Source organism: Dendropsophus ebraccatus, chromosome 1 (assembly GCF_027789765.1).
Source record: "Dendropsophus ebraccatus isolate aDenEbr1 chromosome 1, aDenEbr1.pat, whole genome shotgun sequence".
NCBI lineage: Eukaryota > Metazoa > Chordata > Amphibia > Anura > Hylidae > Dendropsophus > Dendropsophus ebraccatus.
In genome coordinates, this window is record NC_091454.1 from 134,247,787 (window position 1) to 134,266,613 (window position 18,827).

The window sequence follows — 18,827 nt, forward strand, 5'->3', positions numbered from 1 at the left end:
ACGTCAATCTAGGTTCAGAAACATCTTAAGGCTATGTTCACACTGCGTATGTTTAAGGCCGTAGTGCGAACCACGAATATACGCGAATATACGATTGAAAGTATACGATATACGCCCGCACATTGCACACTACGTAGGAGCTTACGGACGGATCGTATACGGCGCCGTGAAAAATGAACAAGACCATTGTTTGAGGACGGAAATGTTGAAACTCACGGCCGTGGATTTCCATGCGGTCCCGTACGGAGTACTTATTTCAGCCAAATTGAACTTGCTTTTTCGATCCAAAAGGTTCTGTGTGGTTTACGGGGCTGGGCGAAGACTTCCAAGTAAATGACCTGCCTCAGATCGCTTCGAAACAAGTTAGGAAAGCATAACTCTACTACGGGCGTATGTTCGGGGTTCATACGCATCCGTCCGCATGTCTATTTTTTCCACGCCCGTAGTTTCAGCCGCACATGAAAATCTTCTCTAAAGTCAGGGGTTGTCTTATACGGAAGGTGTCGTCTTATGGGGCGGGTGCTGAAAAACTTCCCCACTGGCCGCATCCCCACCTTATGAGGTGACAGTATGGAGGGTAGAGCAAGCTGCAGTCATCCAGGGTATAGAAAAAAGAGATGCGGTAGAGTGGAGCTGTGCCCAGAAAAACACAACTCTTTCACCCATATGGCCTGGTCTTGTATTTTTATTTGGTGTGCGTTGGAAGAGGGGTAGTCTTATACGGCGAATATATTAGAAACTCTGTGTTTTAACTGAAAAACTTGGGGATCGTCTTATACGCCAGAAAATATGGTGTGTGTGTGTGTGTATGTATGTATGTATGTATATCATATATAATATATACAATATATATTTGCCAGAGATTCAGTGGAAACACTGAATACGCTTTTAGGGTCTGTTCACACGTACAGACTCGCTGCGTATTTATCGCTTTGAGTTTCTCGCACATAAATTCACAGCGATACTGATTGCTATCAAGTCAATGTATGTGTATTCTCTCTGTGTGTTTGGTGCGATTTTTACATGCGAGTTTTGATTTTCACATGATTTTCACAGGCAAGTTCAACACCACAAAAAACACAGCTACTTTCATGCGAGTTTTGTGCTAGTTTTACGCAGCGAGTCTGTACGTGTGAACAGACCCTTAAGGCCAGTTTTACACGTACGTTTCACAGCGAAATCCGCTGTGATACTCTGTACTGTTAGCATCTGCTGGGCTAATAAGTGATCGCATTACCGATCCTCGCTCAAGCTTGCTTCTCTGGCTCTCGGGTCACTGCCGTCCCGCTCAGCCAGTCAGTGGCTGTGGCAAGAAGCCAGGGAACCGGAGAAGCAAGCTGTAGTGTGGACTGGTAATTTATTAGCCCAGCAACAGTGGGTGAAGTGGTCAAGGACTACATTTTTAAAGCTGAATTCAAATCTGCAGCAAGAATGTATATTGTAGGAGATGACATGACAGAGCATGGCAGCAGATTTTGTTGCAGAACTTGCAGTGTGAAATCCACTGCAATGCGGTATGAGTGGAACTGGCCTAAAGGGGTATTCCACTCAAACTTTTCATATGTTGCTGCCCATGGTGAGACTAACAATTCATTCCATACTTTTTATGATCTATTCAGTCTCCTTCCCCCATTTCTGACCTGCTGCTTTCTGCTGAAGACACAAAAAACTGGGTGTGAGGCTTTCTCTCCATCTCTAACTCATCCCCCCCTCCTTTCTGAGACAGCTGATGTAAACAAGTCCCTGTCAAGTCCCTGCATTTTTGTAGCCTATTTGTAATGCTGGGAAGGTTAAAGAGAAAAGAGAGAAAAGCTCACACACAGATTTGTGTTTTTTTAGCAGAAAGCAACAGCTCAGAACTCGGAGAGGGAGACTGAATAGAAAGTAACAAGTATTGAAGGAATTGTTAGTTTCACCATGGGCAGCAACATATGAAAATATATATGGATTATGGAATATCCCTTTAAAGCTTTGTCATGTGTAGTAACTTTTGGAATTTCATTAGACAATGCATGAGACCCGTTACAATTCTGAGATAGGACCGGGGTGGGAGACACGCATTCAGCTGCACACTAGTCACCCACCTGCCCCTGTGGCGGGTTTTAGCAGTGAGACCCGGTACAAACAGTAGCTTTTGACATGTCTAATGACATGTCCAAAGGAACTACAAATGACAGTAATGATTTAACATTGTGTTATATATTAGAGCCTAGTGCAGATACTAGTTTATTTTACCCATGGGTAAGCTCTAGCCTTAACTCACACTGCTAAGTAGTATTTAAAAGATATATTCTATAGTGAAATTATCAGTCAGATTGACCATATTATTATCTTGTTTCAGGCCCTGTCATACAACTAGAAATCCATACTTCGGAGAGGAAAAGCGATTTGATTATCATTTTGTCACAACAGAGACGTTTGAGGAAATGACTTGCTCGGTAAGGAAAGGTTAAAATATTTATACTGGCTCTATAGCAGCTGCCATAGCTAGTAGAGAATATTATAAGATAGTTATCAGACTCTACTACAGGAGTCAGTTACTGTTGGTTATACTACTGTCATTTTACTAAGATAAAATATAGCAGGTATATAATACACAAAAAAAGACTTTGCCCATAGTCTGTGATCAGAAATACATTTTTTTTAAAATATGCAATTTACAGTATCTGCTATGTAAACTGATACAAAAGGTGCGCCACCTCCAACACCATTGACACAGTAGAAAACAATAAGAATAATACCAATGCAGGATCGCCCCTGGTATGTATGTGTATCAGTACAGTCCACCAGTACATTTTTTAATATAGCAAGTGATGCCAATGGATCTTCAAGGGAGCATGGATTTCTAATGTCACCCACTGGTTGTTGCTTCTGCTGCTAAACAAGGGCCCCGATTAGTAGTTTGTAGAATATATGTTGAATGTGAATGCTGAATGTGGCGTATGTTACTAGCCAACAGCCTAAGCATATTCAGTACATTACCTAACAACATCATGCGTATACATTTTTCCATTAGGGAGGATGACAGGCTCTCTTATAATAAACAATTGCACTAATTAAATGCCCCATAAATAGGAACAACCCACATAATTACTTATATATGCAAAAAAGAATTACAATAGTAAACTCCAGTTTTCATTCAATGACCTACTGTCAAAAAACAGCTATATATGCTATTAAAAAAGTGTAACATGACTGTTTGACAGACTGCAAGATTCTGATAATAGTGTTGTCATGCATTTGTCTAATTTAAGGGTCACTTTCTTCTAACTATGAGATATGGTGGTCACTACTATGGTCTGAGCAGAGAAGCTGTAGAATCTGTTGCAAGAGAAGGTCTTGCTTGCTGCACACATCTGGAAATAGAGGTATGTTTACAACAAAGTGCCTTTTTATTACACCGAACAGCCTGGCAATGATTCGTTATTCTCAGGGCTGTGGAGTCGGTAAGCCACAGCTCCAACTCAGACTCCTGAACTTTATCAGGGACGGACTCTGGCTTCTTCATAAATGGCCAGTCAGACACTAGGGGAGTTATTTATCAAACTAGTATAAAGTAGATCTGGCTCAGTAGCTTCTGTGTAATGCCCTACATGATCCTGGGGTGACTTCTGAGTGAATAAGGCACAGATATAAAGCAGATTCTCCTGTGTGAGTGTATGTAGCTCCAGCCATCATGTCCTGAAGAACTCAAAACTAGACTAGATGGAGCAGGTGATCTTTTCCTTCTGACAATCTTCTATGTTTCTAGCTAAATATTCACCATACACAAAGGAACACTGCTAACAATGCCAGATACCTGTAATATAGGGGTCAGACATAGGCCCAGATTTATCAGCTCTCTGTCAGCATCTGCGCTCCTGAATCATCGCAGCTCCATAAGAATCACCCGCTCAGCCAGTCAGTCACTGCAGCTGTATCCCGCCTCACTCACTGATTGGCTGAGCGGGCATTTCTGAGTGGGGCCATGACATCACAGGAGTCCGTTGGGGGACCATGAGCCATGACCCTGCACTGTAGTGACAGAGGGATGGGTAAATAGGACTTTTTTTTAATATAATCCCACCAGCACCTGCTCCCCTTAGATTTTTCACTGTTGCTCAGAATACCTAATTTCTACCTCTTTCTCATACTTACACACACATCCTGCTGCAGCCATAGCAAAACCACACACGCAGCCTGCTGCAGCTATAGTAAACACATATGCAGGCTTCTGCAGCCATAGCGTGCACACACACGCAACCTGCTGCAGCCATAGCATGCACACTCACACACACAGCTTGCTGCAGCCATAGCGCACACACACACACACACACACAGCTTGCTGCAGCCATAGCGCACACACACAGCCTGCTGCAGCCGTAGCGCGCGCACACACAGCCTGCTGCAGCCGTAGCACGCTGAAGAAAACACACACAATCTTCTCCCAGAGAGAAAACGCCACACTGAGGACAGAGGTTACTGCTACACTACTTATGTCTTCTCCTCCTCCTTCTCTATATTACACGGGGTGTTTTCATATTACACTGCTGCTTATATATCATCATCCAGCACTCAGACAGAGAACAGCACCAATCAACCCCCACACAATGGACTCTTCCAGCTCAGAAACAAACTACCAAATAGGGACCATCAACTTTTCCGACCTCCCTTATCTAATAGGGCCAGTGCTTTATTACTGATATATGGAGGAAATGCTTCACTCTGTGTAACTAACTGTATGTGAGAAAGCGTTTTTCTGTTTTTTTATAAATAAGGGCCTTAGATTCCTAGAACATAAAATATATTCATGATATAAAACTTTGAATTTTTTTTTTTTTTTTAAACCTAGTAAATGTTTTTCAAACTCCTGACTGCAGCCAAAAATAGTTCAGACTCCACAGACCTGGTTATTCTAAAAATTTTTTATATATATTTATTCCTTCTGTAGGGTGTAAGAAGCTTGAAGAATTCTTATTTTCAACCACGTTGCATATTGCTTTTGCCGATGAACAAGGAAAAGTATGAAGGGTGGCTGAGGAGAAAGGGCTTGTTCACTAGGCCGGAGATTGATATTGCAGTCTCCAGAGTGGACATGTACATGAAAATACATCAAGATCATCCTGGCTTCTTTGATGCCATTATTAACGTTGGTAATGAGTAATCTCACATTGTATTTATTTAAGGATCATGTGGCACTTTTTCACACTTTTTAGTTCTCCATTCTGTATTGTTTCTCTATATACAGTGGTATCACCGTTCTCAAACACCTCTGTGTTTGAACAATTCGGCATTTGAACCACAATGCCCCCAAAGTTTTGTTTGGTACTTGAAGTTTGCTCTGTATTCGAACAAACCTGGGTGAGATAACAGTTATTGAAAGCGTGGGCAATGGCTGTACTGTTGCTAAGCCGGGTCCTGCTCAGTTTGCCAGCTAGGCAGTGCTTAAGTGGGGGTGGTGGGCATAGCCTACACCCTTTCCTCCAGCGCACAGTGCGCTTAGGCCAGTGAGAAAAAGGTTAAATGGGGATGCACAACATTACTACTTACCGCCTGGCTGGCTGGCAAGCTGAGCAGGAGGCAGACAGAATATGACTCCGACTCAGCAGCAGTATTCACAGAAGCAGGGAATCCCCTTATAAAGAAGGGAATCCCTGCTCTAAATGGTGTTTCCAGCTCAAAAGCAGAAAGCTTCTGCTCCTAAGCAGGTCGTGTCTGTACTGATTCTAAGTCGGCTCCTGCTCAGGGGTTAAGTGGTGATGCGGTCAAAATGATGGGTATTCTGCTCCTCTTTGGAAAGATGTTGCTTACCACTCCCGGCTCCTGGCTGTGTATTCAAGTGTACTGCAAGCTCTAATGATGCTCATGTGAACGTCAAAGAGGCTGCAATATACATGAAGACAACTCCTGGTCATGTATTGAAGCCTCTAGTCACATTCTGTCTCTCATAGAACTGTACCTAAGGTAAAGATTACAGATCTCTCCATTCTTTGATGTGTGAAAACTTTCAAAATTAGCAGTGTATCAAATACTTATTTTCCCCACTGTATTTCTGATGTTCCTATTAGTTAAAGGGAACCAATCACTTAAAAAACACAATGGCAATGTGCTGTAGCAGAACCCAGCACACTTCCCAAACATGCTTCTACACCCCCTGTCCCTGGAATGTACAGCCCAAAAACTTACTTTAAAAACTTGGCGCCCTGTATGTAAATTGCCCCCAAGTAGTCACGGTGGGCGTTGAGCTGCGGCAAGTAGTCACGGTCTCCTGGGCGTTCCTGAGGGGTAATCACGCCCCTCTGGGCGTGATTAGCCTGCATAATTATGGCGACATCACCAAGAGGCGCGCTATCCCTAACGTCAGCACACCTACGTTCCTTCTGTGCCGCTCATGCACAGTACAGCGGGTCCGGTCCACGCCCTACTGCATAGGTGCAAAATAGCCGCAAACTCCTTGCCGGATCTCCAGCAATGAGTTTGAGGCTTTCTGCACCTGCGCAGTACGGCACAGACCGGACCCGCTGTACTGTGCATGAGCGGCACAGCAGGACATCGCGCCTCTCGGTGACGTCGCCACAATTATGCAGGCTAATCACGCCCAGAGGGGCGTGATTACCGCTCCGGAGCGCCCAGGGGACCGTGACTACTTTCCGCAGCTCACCGCCCACTGTGACTACTTGGGGGCAATTTACATACAGGGCGCCAAGTTTGTAAAGTAAGTTTTCAGGCTGTACATTCCAGGGACGGGGGGTGTAGAAGCATGTTTGGGAAGTGTGCTGGGTGCTGCTACAGCACATTCCTATAGTGTTACAGGTGTTTTTTAAGTGATTGGTTCCCTTTAAAATGTGCTCCAAAATTGAAAATTAAAAATCTCGACCTTGTTCGATGTATGCAATTCTTAAATATTCAGTGTCTGGATCTAAATGAGCAGCTTACAAAGTTGAGATTCATTGACAACTAGGAAAGGAATCTGCTGATCTTTGAACAAATGCTCACTGGAGCATAGGGTGGTAGTATAGAAGTTCAGGAAGGTGAGGCAGCCAGCTGGTTGACAAAAAACAACGTAGAGGGAACAGCCCCAGGGAAATTAGTCCTGATCTGCACACCCGAACATGTTTGCAAAGTAGGTGGATGTCAGTTTAGCGGTAGCATTGCTGCAGGAAGACACTGTCTCTGACAGCCAGGGGGTGTCTGCTCCACTGAGAAGGGGAGAAGAGGAGTCGAGGACACTATCTCACAATTTACATATATATATTGGCCCAGATTCATCAGTCAGTGTGAGGGCAGAAACATAGCAACCAATCAGAGCACAGGTTTCACTTTCCCAAACTCATTAAGATATGAAAGCTGAGCTGTGATTGGTTGCTGTTGGCTAATCAGGATTTATTTTTGTCCTCAGACACAATGATAATAATTCTAGGCCGGTAATGCTTTATTAAAAAGTTTTAAAAACTTCAATATGTTCTTTTACTTATCTTGCACTATGTTTGTAAGGGGGCTTCTCTCTTGAATGATACTGAACTGTGAAGTCGGAAACATTTTGTTCTCTTTGCGCAGATGATTTAGAGGAAGCCTACAGCAAGTTAAGAATGTTGGTTAAAGAATATCTTGGTCTAACAGAGCCGGCCCTGCCTAATGAGGGTTCTAGCAGAGCTAAATCTGGAACTGGTGAGTTTAGTGAAAGGTTGAAATAGACAAAACCTACTTCTAGAAGGGTTTCTTTACATTGAGCCAGTTATAAAATGTCCCCATGCTTATACCCCTAACAATCAGCCTTACCATCTCATAAAATAGCTGAGCTATGCCATCCCCTTATGTTGGGTGGGGTTTGACCTTTTTGACCTCCATTAATTGAGAAATAAGCAGTGGCTGTTACATCTTCACAAACATATTGATCCTGAACTAAGGACGTTCATTGTTACCTCTGAATTTCTTAATAGAATGTATAAAAATGGATTTTCTAAACTTGACAACTACTTTAAAATGTACCTGTCGTTTGTTAAAACATTTTACATGTCATAGAGACATGTCAAAAGTTTCGGTTGATCCAGGTCGGAGCGCCGTACCAATCGGGAGAATGCGATGCAGTGCGTCCTCTTCCAGCTCGTTCTCCCTCTCCCTCCCAGCTCGTTCTTGTTCTCTATGACATACAAAATTTTTTTACAAATGACAGTGACACTTTGAAGAGTATTTTCCATTAACCCTTTAACTCTAGTTTCTACATCATTCACCATGTAGTAAAACTGACATGTTATCTAGATTCCTCAGGTCAGTGCAATATACCGATATTCAACTTATGTAGTACCAAGGGAGACCAGAAATTGTTCAGCAAGGATCAAACCAATTGCATGGAGCAATACCAAATATGTTTTTTTTTTTTACATGAAATATGGCGAAAGGATATATGGGATATATTCGTTAAGAGTTAAAATATATACTATTTTTATACATGTTTGTAGTCCCCCTAGGAGATTTCTATGAATAACTTGATTGCTCATAGAAACAATACAGTACCCATGTACTGCATTGATCCATACTTGAAAGTAAGAAAGAGAATTTGGAACAAAAATGATTCACCATGAACCTCAGACAAAACCAAGTCACTAGCACATGAGTTAATCTGGGCCAGAGTCCCAACTTTAAATATTGTCTGTGTATTTATGATATATTGTTACATTCTTTTTTTGTAGACTATGGAAAGCAACCTACTGGACCATCACCAAATGGACCATATAAATCTTCACAAAACAATGAATTTCAGGATTCTGCTGCAAGAAACTATTCTGCTAAAGTCTTTGTAAAAGTATCATCACAGAAGACTCCTGCTGTAAGTATGCCTGTGCTTTTTTGTATTTACGAAAGTAGTGATATGTCTGGAAATGTTATGAAAACCATTTGTGATATTGGTATTCATGTTCCAAGCAGAACTGTCAAAGTGGGAGTCTTGACAAGATTCAATCTGCTCAGATTTTAGGGTGTGCTATTGAATGTTAAATCTGTTTTCTGGATTTGCTGTGGATTTTACTTATTGCAGTGTAAAATCTAATACATGCAAATTTGGGGCATCTCAGCAGCAGATTTTTTTTTCACCACTTGTGCACATTTAGGTAACACTTTATTTCCTATTATATAGTCTCTCCTGTTTTTGTAACTGTTCCTATCAGGAAGAGGCATCGGTACAAAGGCGTCAGCAAGCGGCACGACAGGCTTTGGCGGGAAAGACTTCAGGGACATACACGCAACTGTTTCAGAGGTGAGATTTAAAGGAGATGTGTAATCGGAAAATGCTTTATTGTTAAAATCAAGTTTTAAATTATGTTAAATATATTTTTGAGATTTGGTGCTTTGTTCAAATGTTTCCTTTTACTTTCTAAATGTTATAAAATAATCCTGAAATCCTGTTTTCATTCTGGCCACTTCCCTGTACTCTGGGGAAAAAAAGTTTTTAAATCAATTGGTGTCAGAGTTTAAAAAATTTGTAATTGACTTTATTTTAAAATCTCTAGTTTTCCATTACTTATCAGCTGCTGTATGTCCTGCAGGAAGTATGTATTCTTTTCAGTCTGACACAGTGCTCTCTGCTGCCACCTCTGTCTATGACAGGTACTGTCCAGAGCAGCAGACAATTCCTATAGAAAACTTCTGCTGTAGATAGTTCCCTCCCATTGCCTCTCCTCACGAAAACGTATAGTTCCGAAACAAGCACATGACAAAAGTGGAGTACCAGAATGCTCCCTGGACAGCCCCTTAAAAAAAGCTTGTTTTAGGGTGCCTTCACACCTACCGTCTCGCAGCGTTAATAACGCTGCAAGTTGGCTAGGTCCTGGCAGATCACTGTCAGTATATACACGCAGCGGTCTGAACGACCGCTGCGTGTATGTAAATCTGCCGGCCACTTAACCCCTTCTGATGCCGGCCGGCCGCCTCCCGCTCAGCTCTGTACATTACCTGTCCTCGCTCCACGGGGTCCCGGCGTCCTGCTCTCGCGCCTGGCCAATCAGTGTTTTGCCCTGCCGCAGCCACTGATTGGCCGGGCAGGAGAGCAGGACGCCGGGACCCCGTGGAGCGAGGAGGTAATGTATACAGAGCTGAGCGGGAGGCGGCCGGCCGGCATCAGAAGGGGTTAAGCAGCCGGCAGATTTACATACACGCAGCGGTCGTTTAGACCTCTGTGTGTATGTACTGACAGTGATCTGCCAGGACCTAGCCGACTTGCAGCGTTATTAACACTGCGAGTCGGCAGGTGTGAAGGCACCCTTATGCTGTTTTTTACAGTGATTTGGAGGACACCAATAGTGTTTGATTAAATGCAAAGATTTTGGGCACTTTTTTCAACACATAATTTTCCCCTGTAATTTCCAAAGCAGTTCATTTTACAAGAGAAAACAGCCCTTGCATTGTGACAGTTGAGTGTATTTGAACCCGTGATTAGAGCCGAGTGACCAGTCTTCCTCTCCTGATCACATGTGGTTTTCTGCTGCACTATTACCACTTTGAACGAACCTGAAAAAAAGTTAAAAGTATAAACTACTGGTGATGCCCCAAATTAGTGAGATACTGGCAGGATGTTGCCTCCACTATCCAGTGTACGCTCTCCAGTTAAAACAGTCTCCCTTGGCCTTGTTTTGGGCTACGTGGAGGATTTAGACCTGACTAGTTCAGAAAAGTTGGCAGTAGCCCGGATATTATATATGGCCAGGAAATTCATAGTGCAATCGTGGCTTGACCAGGATCCCCCAGTGATTTCCACTTTGATAGCTAAAGTTTATTGGCTTACAGCCAACGAAAAAATAAGAGGCTTTAAAGAAATATGAAAAGATTTGGCCCAATGGCCTGACACCTTTGTCTCTCACGAGAGGCAGGACCTCTTCCTCGCTAGCAACTTGAGCATTACAGTTGTGGGGAGCATGATAGGAGGTGAAGTTGAGTTGTTGGGTCAAAGTGTTTACGTAGATGTGTTATGACAGAAGACACCAAGACTTCTTTTTGAATGGACGGTTTATTGTAATTCCATTTATACATTTACATTGGACTTTTGCTGCAGAGTACGGGATGTTGCCAAAGTTTTATGTACTGCTTTTTGTTTTTCCTTTTTAGCAGGGATTGTATTTTCATGCAAATAAAAAAAAAAATCAATAAAAATTACTTTGATAAAATAAGTATAAAATACATTTGCATATTTAATATAAAATCTCTCCCGCTGGAGTCATGCTGAATCTTTTGCTGACTTTACAGAGGTCCTGTAACAGCTCCAGCGACCTTGGGGACCCACAGACGTCTTCTAGACCCTACATCATGTTCATCTATGCAGCCAAGTGGCAGTAATGTTACAGCAGAACGTAGTTTCCCACCAGCTAGTCCTGAAACCAGGTAAAAAAAAAAAAAAATTGGATGATGGGGTGTTCAGATCTATCATCCCTGCGCCTGACACACATCAGTAAAAAGTTACACAATTTTTGCCAGTTTAAGTCCTGATGGGTGGACAGGGGGCACAGCAAGGTGTGGAGGGGGCTTGGCCTACACCTGTGCCCACCTTACCATGATTTACCCCTGCTATCAGGTGTAAATCAAGGCAAAAATCTATCGCAGATTCCTAAAACTTATGCATGGCAGCCTTAGATTTCTGTCTGTATGTCATACATGGACATCATACAACCAGAACCGAGAATTGCTCCAGTTCTAACAGTCTCAAGCCATCCTTACAATACCATGACAGCAATTCTTCTGAATGCCTGTCTGGCCTCAGCTTCCCCAAAATCAGTTGTATGCTGGGAGCTGGATGTCAGCAATCAGCCTGTTTTCTGGGAAGCATTGGCTTTGATGACACGATACCTTTTATTGACTTGAATGAGACACCGTACTGGCACTGCTGCAATGGTCAGTCAAACATGCAAGGATATGCGAGACAGTCTCTATGTTTGGGTGCTTCCAAGAAAACATATGCACAAATTCCATAAGTGTATCCAAGAAAAGAGATAACTTGAGGCACTCACCATTCGTAGAAAATTTCTTCGATTCAGCATGCGAAAAAGCGGTCACGTGTTCTGTGAGGTGTATGACGTTCCTACCTGCGAGTGCATGCTAGTCCAAATAGATACTGCACAGAGTTTTATCCAATAAAGAAGTTTTCTACGAATGGTGAGTGCCTCCAAATATCTCTTTTCTTGAATACAATACCTGCTTATAAATGTCCATCTGATGTTTTTTTTTTTTTTTTTTTATACATTTTCTATTAAATTATACATTAAATGTGATCAATTTCAGTTCCAAAGATTCAAGGCCGAGTTCAGGGCTGTCCTTGCTGTCTTCAGCTGGTGCCTTCTCTACAAGAAGATCATCCTCTCAGTCAACTCCTGGCGTTCATATTCATTCACCTCCTGAAAACAACATAGAACCATTGGACTTGTCTGGTATTGGACGTGAACAAGATAGCTTGTCAGGTTGGTACAGTCTTAAGATTTAATGCAAGCGTACCTCACTCACATCCTGTTTACACAGGAAGATGTGCTGCTGGTAAACAATTATTAATTGGCCTGTTCAAAAGATGTGATCAGCCACAGGCGTGGTTTTCCTGCTTCTCAGCTGACAATTTTACATGGGCTGATTTTTGGCCGAATAAGCGCCTCTAGCAACGCTAGTTGCCGATAATCAGCCAGTGTAGGGGTCCATTTACACAGAGATTATCTGACAGATTATCTGGATTTGAAGCCAAAGCCAGGAATGGATTTGAAAAGAGAAGAAATCTCAGGCTTTCCTTTGACTAGAGATAAGCGAACCTTTGGCCGAACAGGCGCCTCTAGCAACGCTAGTTGCCGATAATTAGCCAGTGTAGGGGACCATTTACACAGAGATTATTTGACAATTATCTGCCAAAGATTTGAAGCCAAAGCCAGGAATGGATTTGAAAAGAGAAGAAATCTTAGGCTTTCCTTTATGACTAGAGATGAGCGAATCTCGAGCATGCTCGAGTTGATCCGAACCCGAACTTTCGGAATTTGATTAGCGGTGGCTGCTGAAGTTGAATAAAGCCCTAAGGCTATGTGGAAATCATGGATATAGTCATTGGCTGTATCCATGTTTTCCAGACAACCTTAGAGCTTTATCCAACTTCAGCAGCCGCAGCTAATCAAATACCGAACGTTCGGGTTCGGATTGACTCGAACCTGGTTCGCTCATCTCTATTTATGACCTGATCTCTGTTTATAGTCTGTTTCTGGCTTTGGCTTCAAATCTTTGGCAGATTATCTGTCAGATAATCTTTCTGTGTAAACGCACCATAAAGGGACCTTATTTGGATCCCCACTGGGAAGCTGTTTAATTACATAGAAAATGTCTGACCTGTTAATTGCAAATTATTTCTATATCTATTTCTCAGTTCATCTATTGTACAAAAAAGAGAGAGGAGGGCAGCAAACCTAACTTGTGTATCTTGCTTTTGTCCGTGAACTTGGCAGGTGACAAAAAATATGTGGGAAATACCCCAGAGACCCCACGGCTTCCATCTACAAATCGTTCGGATGTGAGTGCTTCCAAATCCAAATCCACATCATCTTCACCCCGAATCTATAGAAGACATTCGGGCTCCAATACCAAACCAATTCTACCACCTATTCCATCAGGACGCAAGAAGTCAACAACTTAGTTTTCGCTTTCAAACAACACTTAGTGGTTTACTGTTAATTTACACTGATCTGACCAGATTATTATTTATGATGATTTTATTTTGGATGTCTAGACTTGTTTGTAAGGAACATATTATTTTTATGCAGATCCATTTATAATATATTTACACTGTATATTGCATTTACTATATTTGTAGAACATTTTTAAAAATAGCTATTTTCCTCAACTTTTTCTGAAAAAAGATACAATTAAACAGGTTTCTCATTAGAATAAAACTCCACAGGTTCCTATTTTCTGACCAGGACAGGCATATGTATTATATATAGAGATGAGCGAACCTCGAGCATGCTCGAGTCGATCTGAACCCGAACTTTCTGCATTTGATTAGCGGTGGCCGCTGAACTTGGATAAAGCCCTAAGGCTATGTGGAAAACATGGATATAGTCATTGGCTGTATCCATGTTTTCCAGACAACCTTAGAGCTTTATCCAAGTTCAGCAGCGTCAGCTAATCAAATACCGAACGTTCGGGTTTGGATCGACTCGAACCCGGTTTGCTCATCTCTAATTATATCATGTCTTTACTAGAGATGATCGAGCCTTGTCGAACCTTCCCCATTTGATTCCCGATGCCTTCCCGGTCCGGACTGGGATATTCTCAGGTCGGGCACTCACCAGGTGAGCTGGATGAACTGTTGGCTGCTTTAGCCCCTTCCCCCAATATGACGTCCAGGGACGTCATGAAAAGCAGTGGCAGAACGCATCATGACGTCCCTGGACGTCATGCTTTCCCTGCCTCCCCACCTCTGTCCCTAGGTGAGATCGGGCAGCAGGAGGAGGCTGTGTCACACAGCATCCTCCTGCTGCCACTGCCCGGAGGAGAGCCGCGCTCCCCCCCCGGGCAGTTAACCCCATAAACGCCGTGGTCAATGCGACCGCAGCGTCTATGGCGAGATTCAGTGTCCCCCGCCGATCGGGCGGCGGGGGGAGGCTGCAGAACACTGCCTCCCCCCCACCGCCACTCAATATGTGTCCCCCGGCCCCCTCCCCTCGTCCCCCGATACCGGCGGATCGCCGCTACTACCGTTTTAGCGGCAATCCGCAGGTACCGGGCATTACCGGCGCCGCCGATAGCTTTCATCTCCCCCCACCGTGGATTCACGGTGGGGGGAGATGAAAAATGTCCCCTCAGATCCCAGATCAGCCCCCCGATCACCCTACCCGGGCGGCCATCAGATCCAAGATGGCCGCCCCCATCCCTGCGAACAAACGATGTTTGTTCGCAGGGATGGAAATGAATTCGTGATCAAAGCCCCATGCTCTCCGCCACCGGAGGTAGCGGAGAGCATGGTGCAGTGACCGGGGACCCCCCCCCGTGTGGTCCCGGAGCAGGTGATCGGCGGTATATACTATATACCGCAGATCGCCTGTTCCCAGTGCTGATCAGCACTTTTTATCCCCTGTCACCATAAATCATTGGTGACAGGGGATAAAAAGTGTCACCGTGCCCCCCCCCCCCCCCCAAGTCGCCCCCCCCCCCCCCCAGTCACCCCCCCTTCCCCACATACGTTACCTGATCCACGGAGCTCCGTCCTCCTCGACGTCCAGGCTGATTCTGAAGTGCGCATGCGCTCCAGAATCATTTATCTCAGAAAATTTAAAGTGACAGAGACCAATTTGGTCTCTGTCACTGAACTATGATTACTGTGATAGAAAATATCACAGTAATCATAGTAATACAGTGAAAATTAATGTATAAAGTACAAAAAGTGAAAAACATACAAAAAAAATAAAACACACACTTTTTATTATAGTAATAATTGCAGTTTACTCCCAGATTACCCCTAGCCCCCCCAAATTACCCGTAACCACCGCAGGTTGCCCATATCCGACCCAGATTGCCCGTAACCACCGCACGTTGCCCATAACCACCGCACGCTGCCCATAATCACCGCACGTTGTCACTAACCACCGCACGTTGCCCATAACCACCGCACGCTGCCCATAATCACCGCACGTTGTCACTAACCACCGCACGTTGCCCCCGACCACCGCACGTTGCCCCCGACCACCGCACGTTGCCCCCGACCACCGCACGTTGCCCCCGACCACCGCACGTTGCCCCCGACCACCGCACGTTGCCCCCGACCACCGCACGTTAAAGGTTCCCATCCCAGATTACCTATAAGCACTTCAGTTTATCCGTAACCACCCCACGTTGCCCGTAACCACCCCACGTTGCCCGTAACCACCCCACGTTGCCCATAACCACCCCACGTTGCCCGTAACCACCCCAGATTATCTGTAACCACCCCTCATTACCTGTAATCATTTTTTTATTGTATTTTAGTAACTGCGCTATTCTAATAACCATTACTAGCTGCGGTTTTGCTCCAGCAAATTGGCGCTCCTTCCCTTCTGAGCCCTGCTGTGTGCCCATACAGTGGTTTATGCCCACATATGGGGTACCGTTGTACTTAGGAGAACCTGCGTTACAGATTTTGGGGTACATTTTTTCTCCCATTCTTCGTGAAATTGAGAAATTTTAAACTAAACGAACATTTATTGGAAAAATTCGAGTTTTTCATTTTTACTGTCTTATTTTGAATACTTTCCTCTAATACCTGTGGGGTCAAACCGCTCACTGCACCCCAAGATGAATTCTTTGAATGGTGTACTTTCCTAAATGGGGTGACTTTTGGGGGGGTTCTCTTCTGCTGACACTACAGGGGCACTGCAAACGCACCTGGCGCTCAGAAACTTCTTCGGAAAAATCTGCACTGAAAATGCTAATTGGCGCTCCTTCCCTTCTGAGCCCGGCTGGGTGCCCATACAGTGGTTTATGCCCACATATGGGGTACCGTTCTACTCAGGGGAACCTGCGTTACAGATTTGGGCATGCAGCTTCTCTCCTGTTCCTCGTGAAATTGAGAAATTTCAAACTAAACAAACATATTATTGGAAAAATTCAAGTTTTTCAATTTTACTGTCTTATTTTGAATACTTTCCTCTAATACCTGTGGGGTCAAAATGGTCACCACACCCCAAGATGAATTCTTTGAGGGGTGCACTTTCCAAAATGGGGTGACTTTTGGGGGGGTTCTCTTCTGCGGACACTACAGGGGCGCTGCAAACACACCTGGGGCTCAGAAACTTCTTCAGCAAAATCTGAACTGAAAATGCTAATTGGCGCTCCCTTCCTTCTGAGCCCTCCTGTGTGCCCATACAGTGGTTTATGCCCCCATATCGGGTACTGTTGTACTTAGGAGAACCTGCGTTACAAATTTTGGGGTGCGGATTCTCTCATGTTCCTTGTGAAATTGAGAAATTTTAAACTAAACGAACATATTATTGGAAAAATTCGAGTTTTTCCTTTTTACTGTCTAATTTTAAATACTTTGCTCTAATACCTGTGGGGTCAAAATGGTCACCACACCCCAAGATGAATTCTTTGAGGGGTGTACTTTCCAAAATGGGGTGACTTTTGGGGGGGTTCTCTTCTACGGACACTACAGGGGCACTGCAAACGCACCTGGCGCTCAGAAACTTCTTCAGCAAAATCTGAACTGAAAATGCTAATTGGCGCTCCCTTCCTTCTGAGCCCCGCTGTGTGCCCATACAGTGGTTTATGCCCACATATGGGGTACCATTGTATTCAGGAGAACCTGCGTTACAATTTTTGGGGTACTTTTTTTTTTCTCTTTTTCCTTGTGAAATTGAGAAGTTTCAAACTAAACGAACATATTATTAGAAAAATTCGTGTTTTTCATTTTTACTGTCTAATTTTGAATACTTTCCTCTAATGCATGTGGGGTCAAAATGCTCATCCTACCCCAAGATGAATTCTTTGAGGGGTGTACTTTCGAAAATGGAGTGACTTTTGGGGGGATTCTATTCTGCTGACACTACAGGGGCACTGCAAACGCACCTGGCGCTCAAACTTTTTCAGAAAAATCTGCATTAAAAAAGCTAATTGGCGCTCCTTCCCTTCTGAGCCCGGCTGTGTGCCCATACAGTGGTTTACGCCCACATATGGGGTACCGTTGTACTCAAGAGAACCTGTGTTACAAATTTTGGGGTGCAGATTCTCTCATGTTCCTTTTGGAAAGGAGAAACTTTAATCTAAACATATATATTATTGGAAAATTAAAATTTTCTATTTTTTTAAGGCCTAATTGTAAATACTTTCCTCCAGCCCCTGTAGGGTTAAAATGCTCATTATACCCCTAGATTAATTCTTTAAGGTGTCTAGTTTCCAAAATGGGGTCACTTATGGGGGTTTCCAGTATACAAGCCTCCTAAATCAACTTAAAAAAAGAACTGGTCCCTAAAAAAAAATCAGTTTTGGAAACTTTCACAAAATGTGATAATTTGCTAATAAATTTCTAAGCCCTATAACAGCCTAAAAAAGTAAAATATGTTTCCCAAATTATGCCAGAATAAAGAGGACATATTGGTAATGTGATTTAGTAACTAATTTATGTGCTATGACTTCCTTTTTTAGAAGCAGAGAATTTCAGAAGTTCATAAAATGCAAAATTTTCAAATTTTTCATGATATTTTGATGTTTTTCACAAAAAACACACAAAGTAATGACCAAATTTTGCGACTAATATAAAGTGCCATATGTGACGAAAAAACAATCTCAGAATCGCTAGCATACGTTAAAGCATCACTGAGCTATAAGTGCATAAAGTGAGACAGGTCAGATTTTGAAAAATGAGCCTGGTCATTAAGGCCAAAACAGGCTGCGGAGGCAAGGGGTTAACTGTCGTGACACAGCCAAACAGCTCTGTCGCTACTGTACCCATTGAGATTCAGAGTTTTCCTGCTCCCAGCATGATATTAATACATCATGCTGGGCGGAGAAACAGTCTATTGCAGGCCTTCCCCGTCTGTAGGGCATGTAATTTACGGAACGCGTGGATAAGCCCTTAGTGTAACAGTGTTCCTTGTTATGCTGTTTCTTTCCATTCTGCTCACATACAGTAACATCATTCAGCTCTTGCATAGGTAACCCCTTCTCCACCACAAGCCATCTATAGTAGTGTACTGTAAATTCTCTTCCAACACAATGTAGCCTCTTCAGCCTGGCATAGCAGTGCTGTAATGAGATTGGCCTGAGAACTAAGAGAAAGTAACACTGTGTGTGTGTGTGTGTGTGTGTGTGTGTGTGTGTGTGTTTTCTAAGGGCAAACAGCCATTCGGAGAGAATGAGAAATAGTT

At 43.5% G+C, this 18,827-nt stretch overlaps 1 protein-coding gene across 1 annotated transcript in view; it reads left to right on the plus strand.

Annotated features, from left to right (window-relative positions):
* LRGUK (leucine rich repeats and guanylate kinase domain containing) overlaps window positions 1–13,839 on the plus strand; it is a 49,691-nt gene extending 35,852 nt beyond the window's left edge. Inside the window, exons 12-20 of the mRNA XM_069956216.1 lie at window positions 2,342–2,438; window positions 3,255–3,368; window positions 4,931–5,132; window positions 7,537–7,647; window positions 8,670–8,806; window positions 9,144–9,232; window positions 11,215–11,349; window positions 12,244–12,419; window positions 13,434–13,839. Coding sequence (XP_069812317.1) covers window positions 2,342–2,438; window positions 3,255–3,368; window positions 4,931–5,132; window positions 7,537–7,647; window positions 8,670–8,806; window positions 9,144–9,232; window positions 11,215–11,349; window positions 12,244–12,419; window positions 13,434–13,621 — 1,249 coding nt within the window. The 3' untranslated portion in view covers window positions 13,622–13,839. The remainder of the gene's footprint in view (window positions 1–2,341; window positions 2,439–3,254; window positions 3,369–4,930; window positions 5,133–7,536; window positions 7,648–8,669; window positions 8,807–9,143; window positions 9,233–11,214; window positions 11,350–12,243; window positions 12,420–13,433) is intronic.
* The last annotated feature ends 4,988 nt before the right edge of the window (window positions 13,840–18,827 follow it).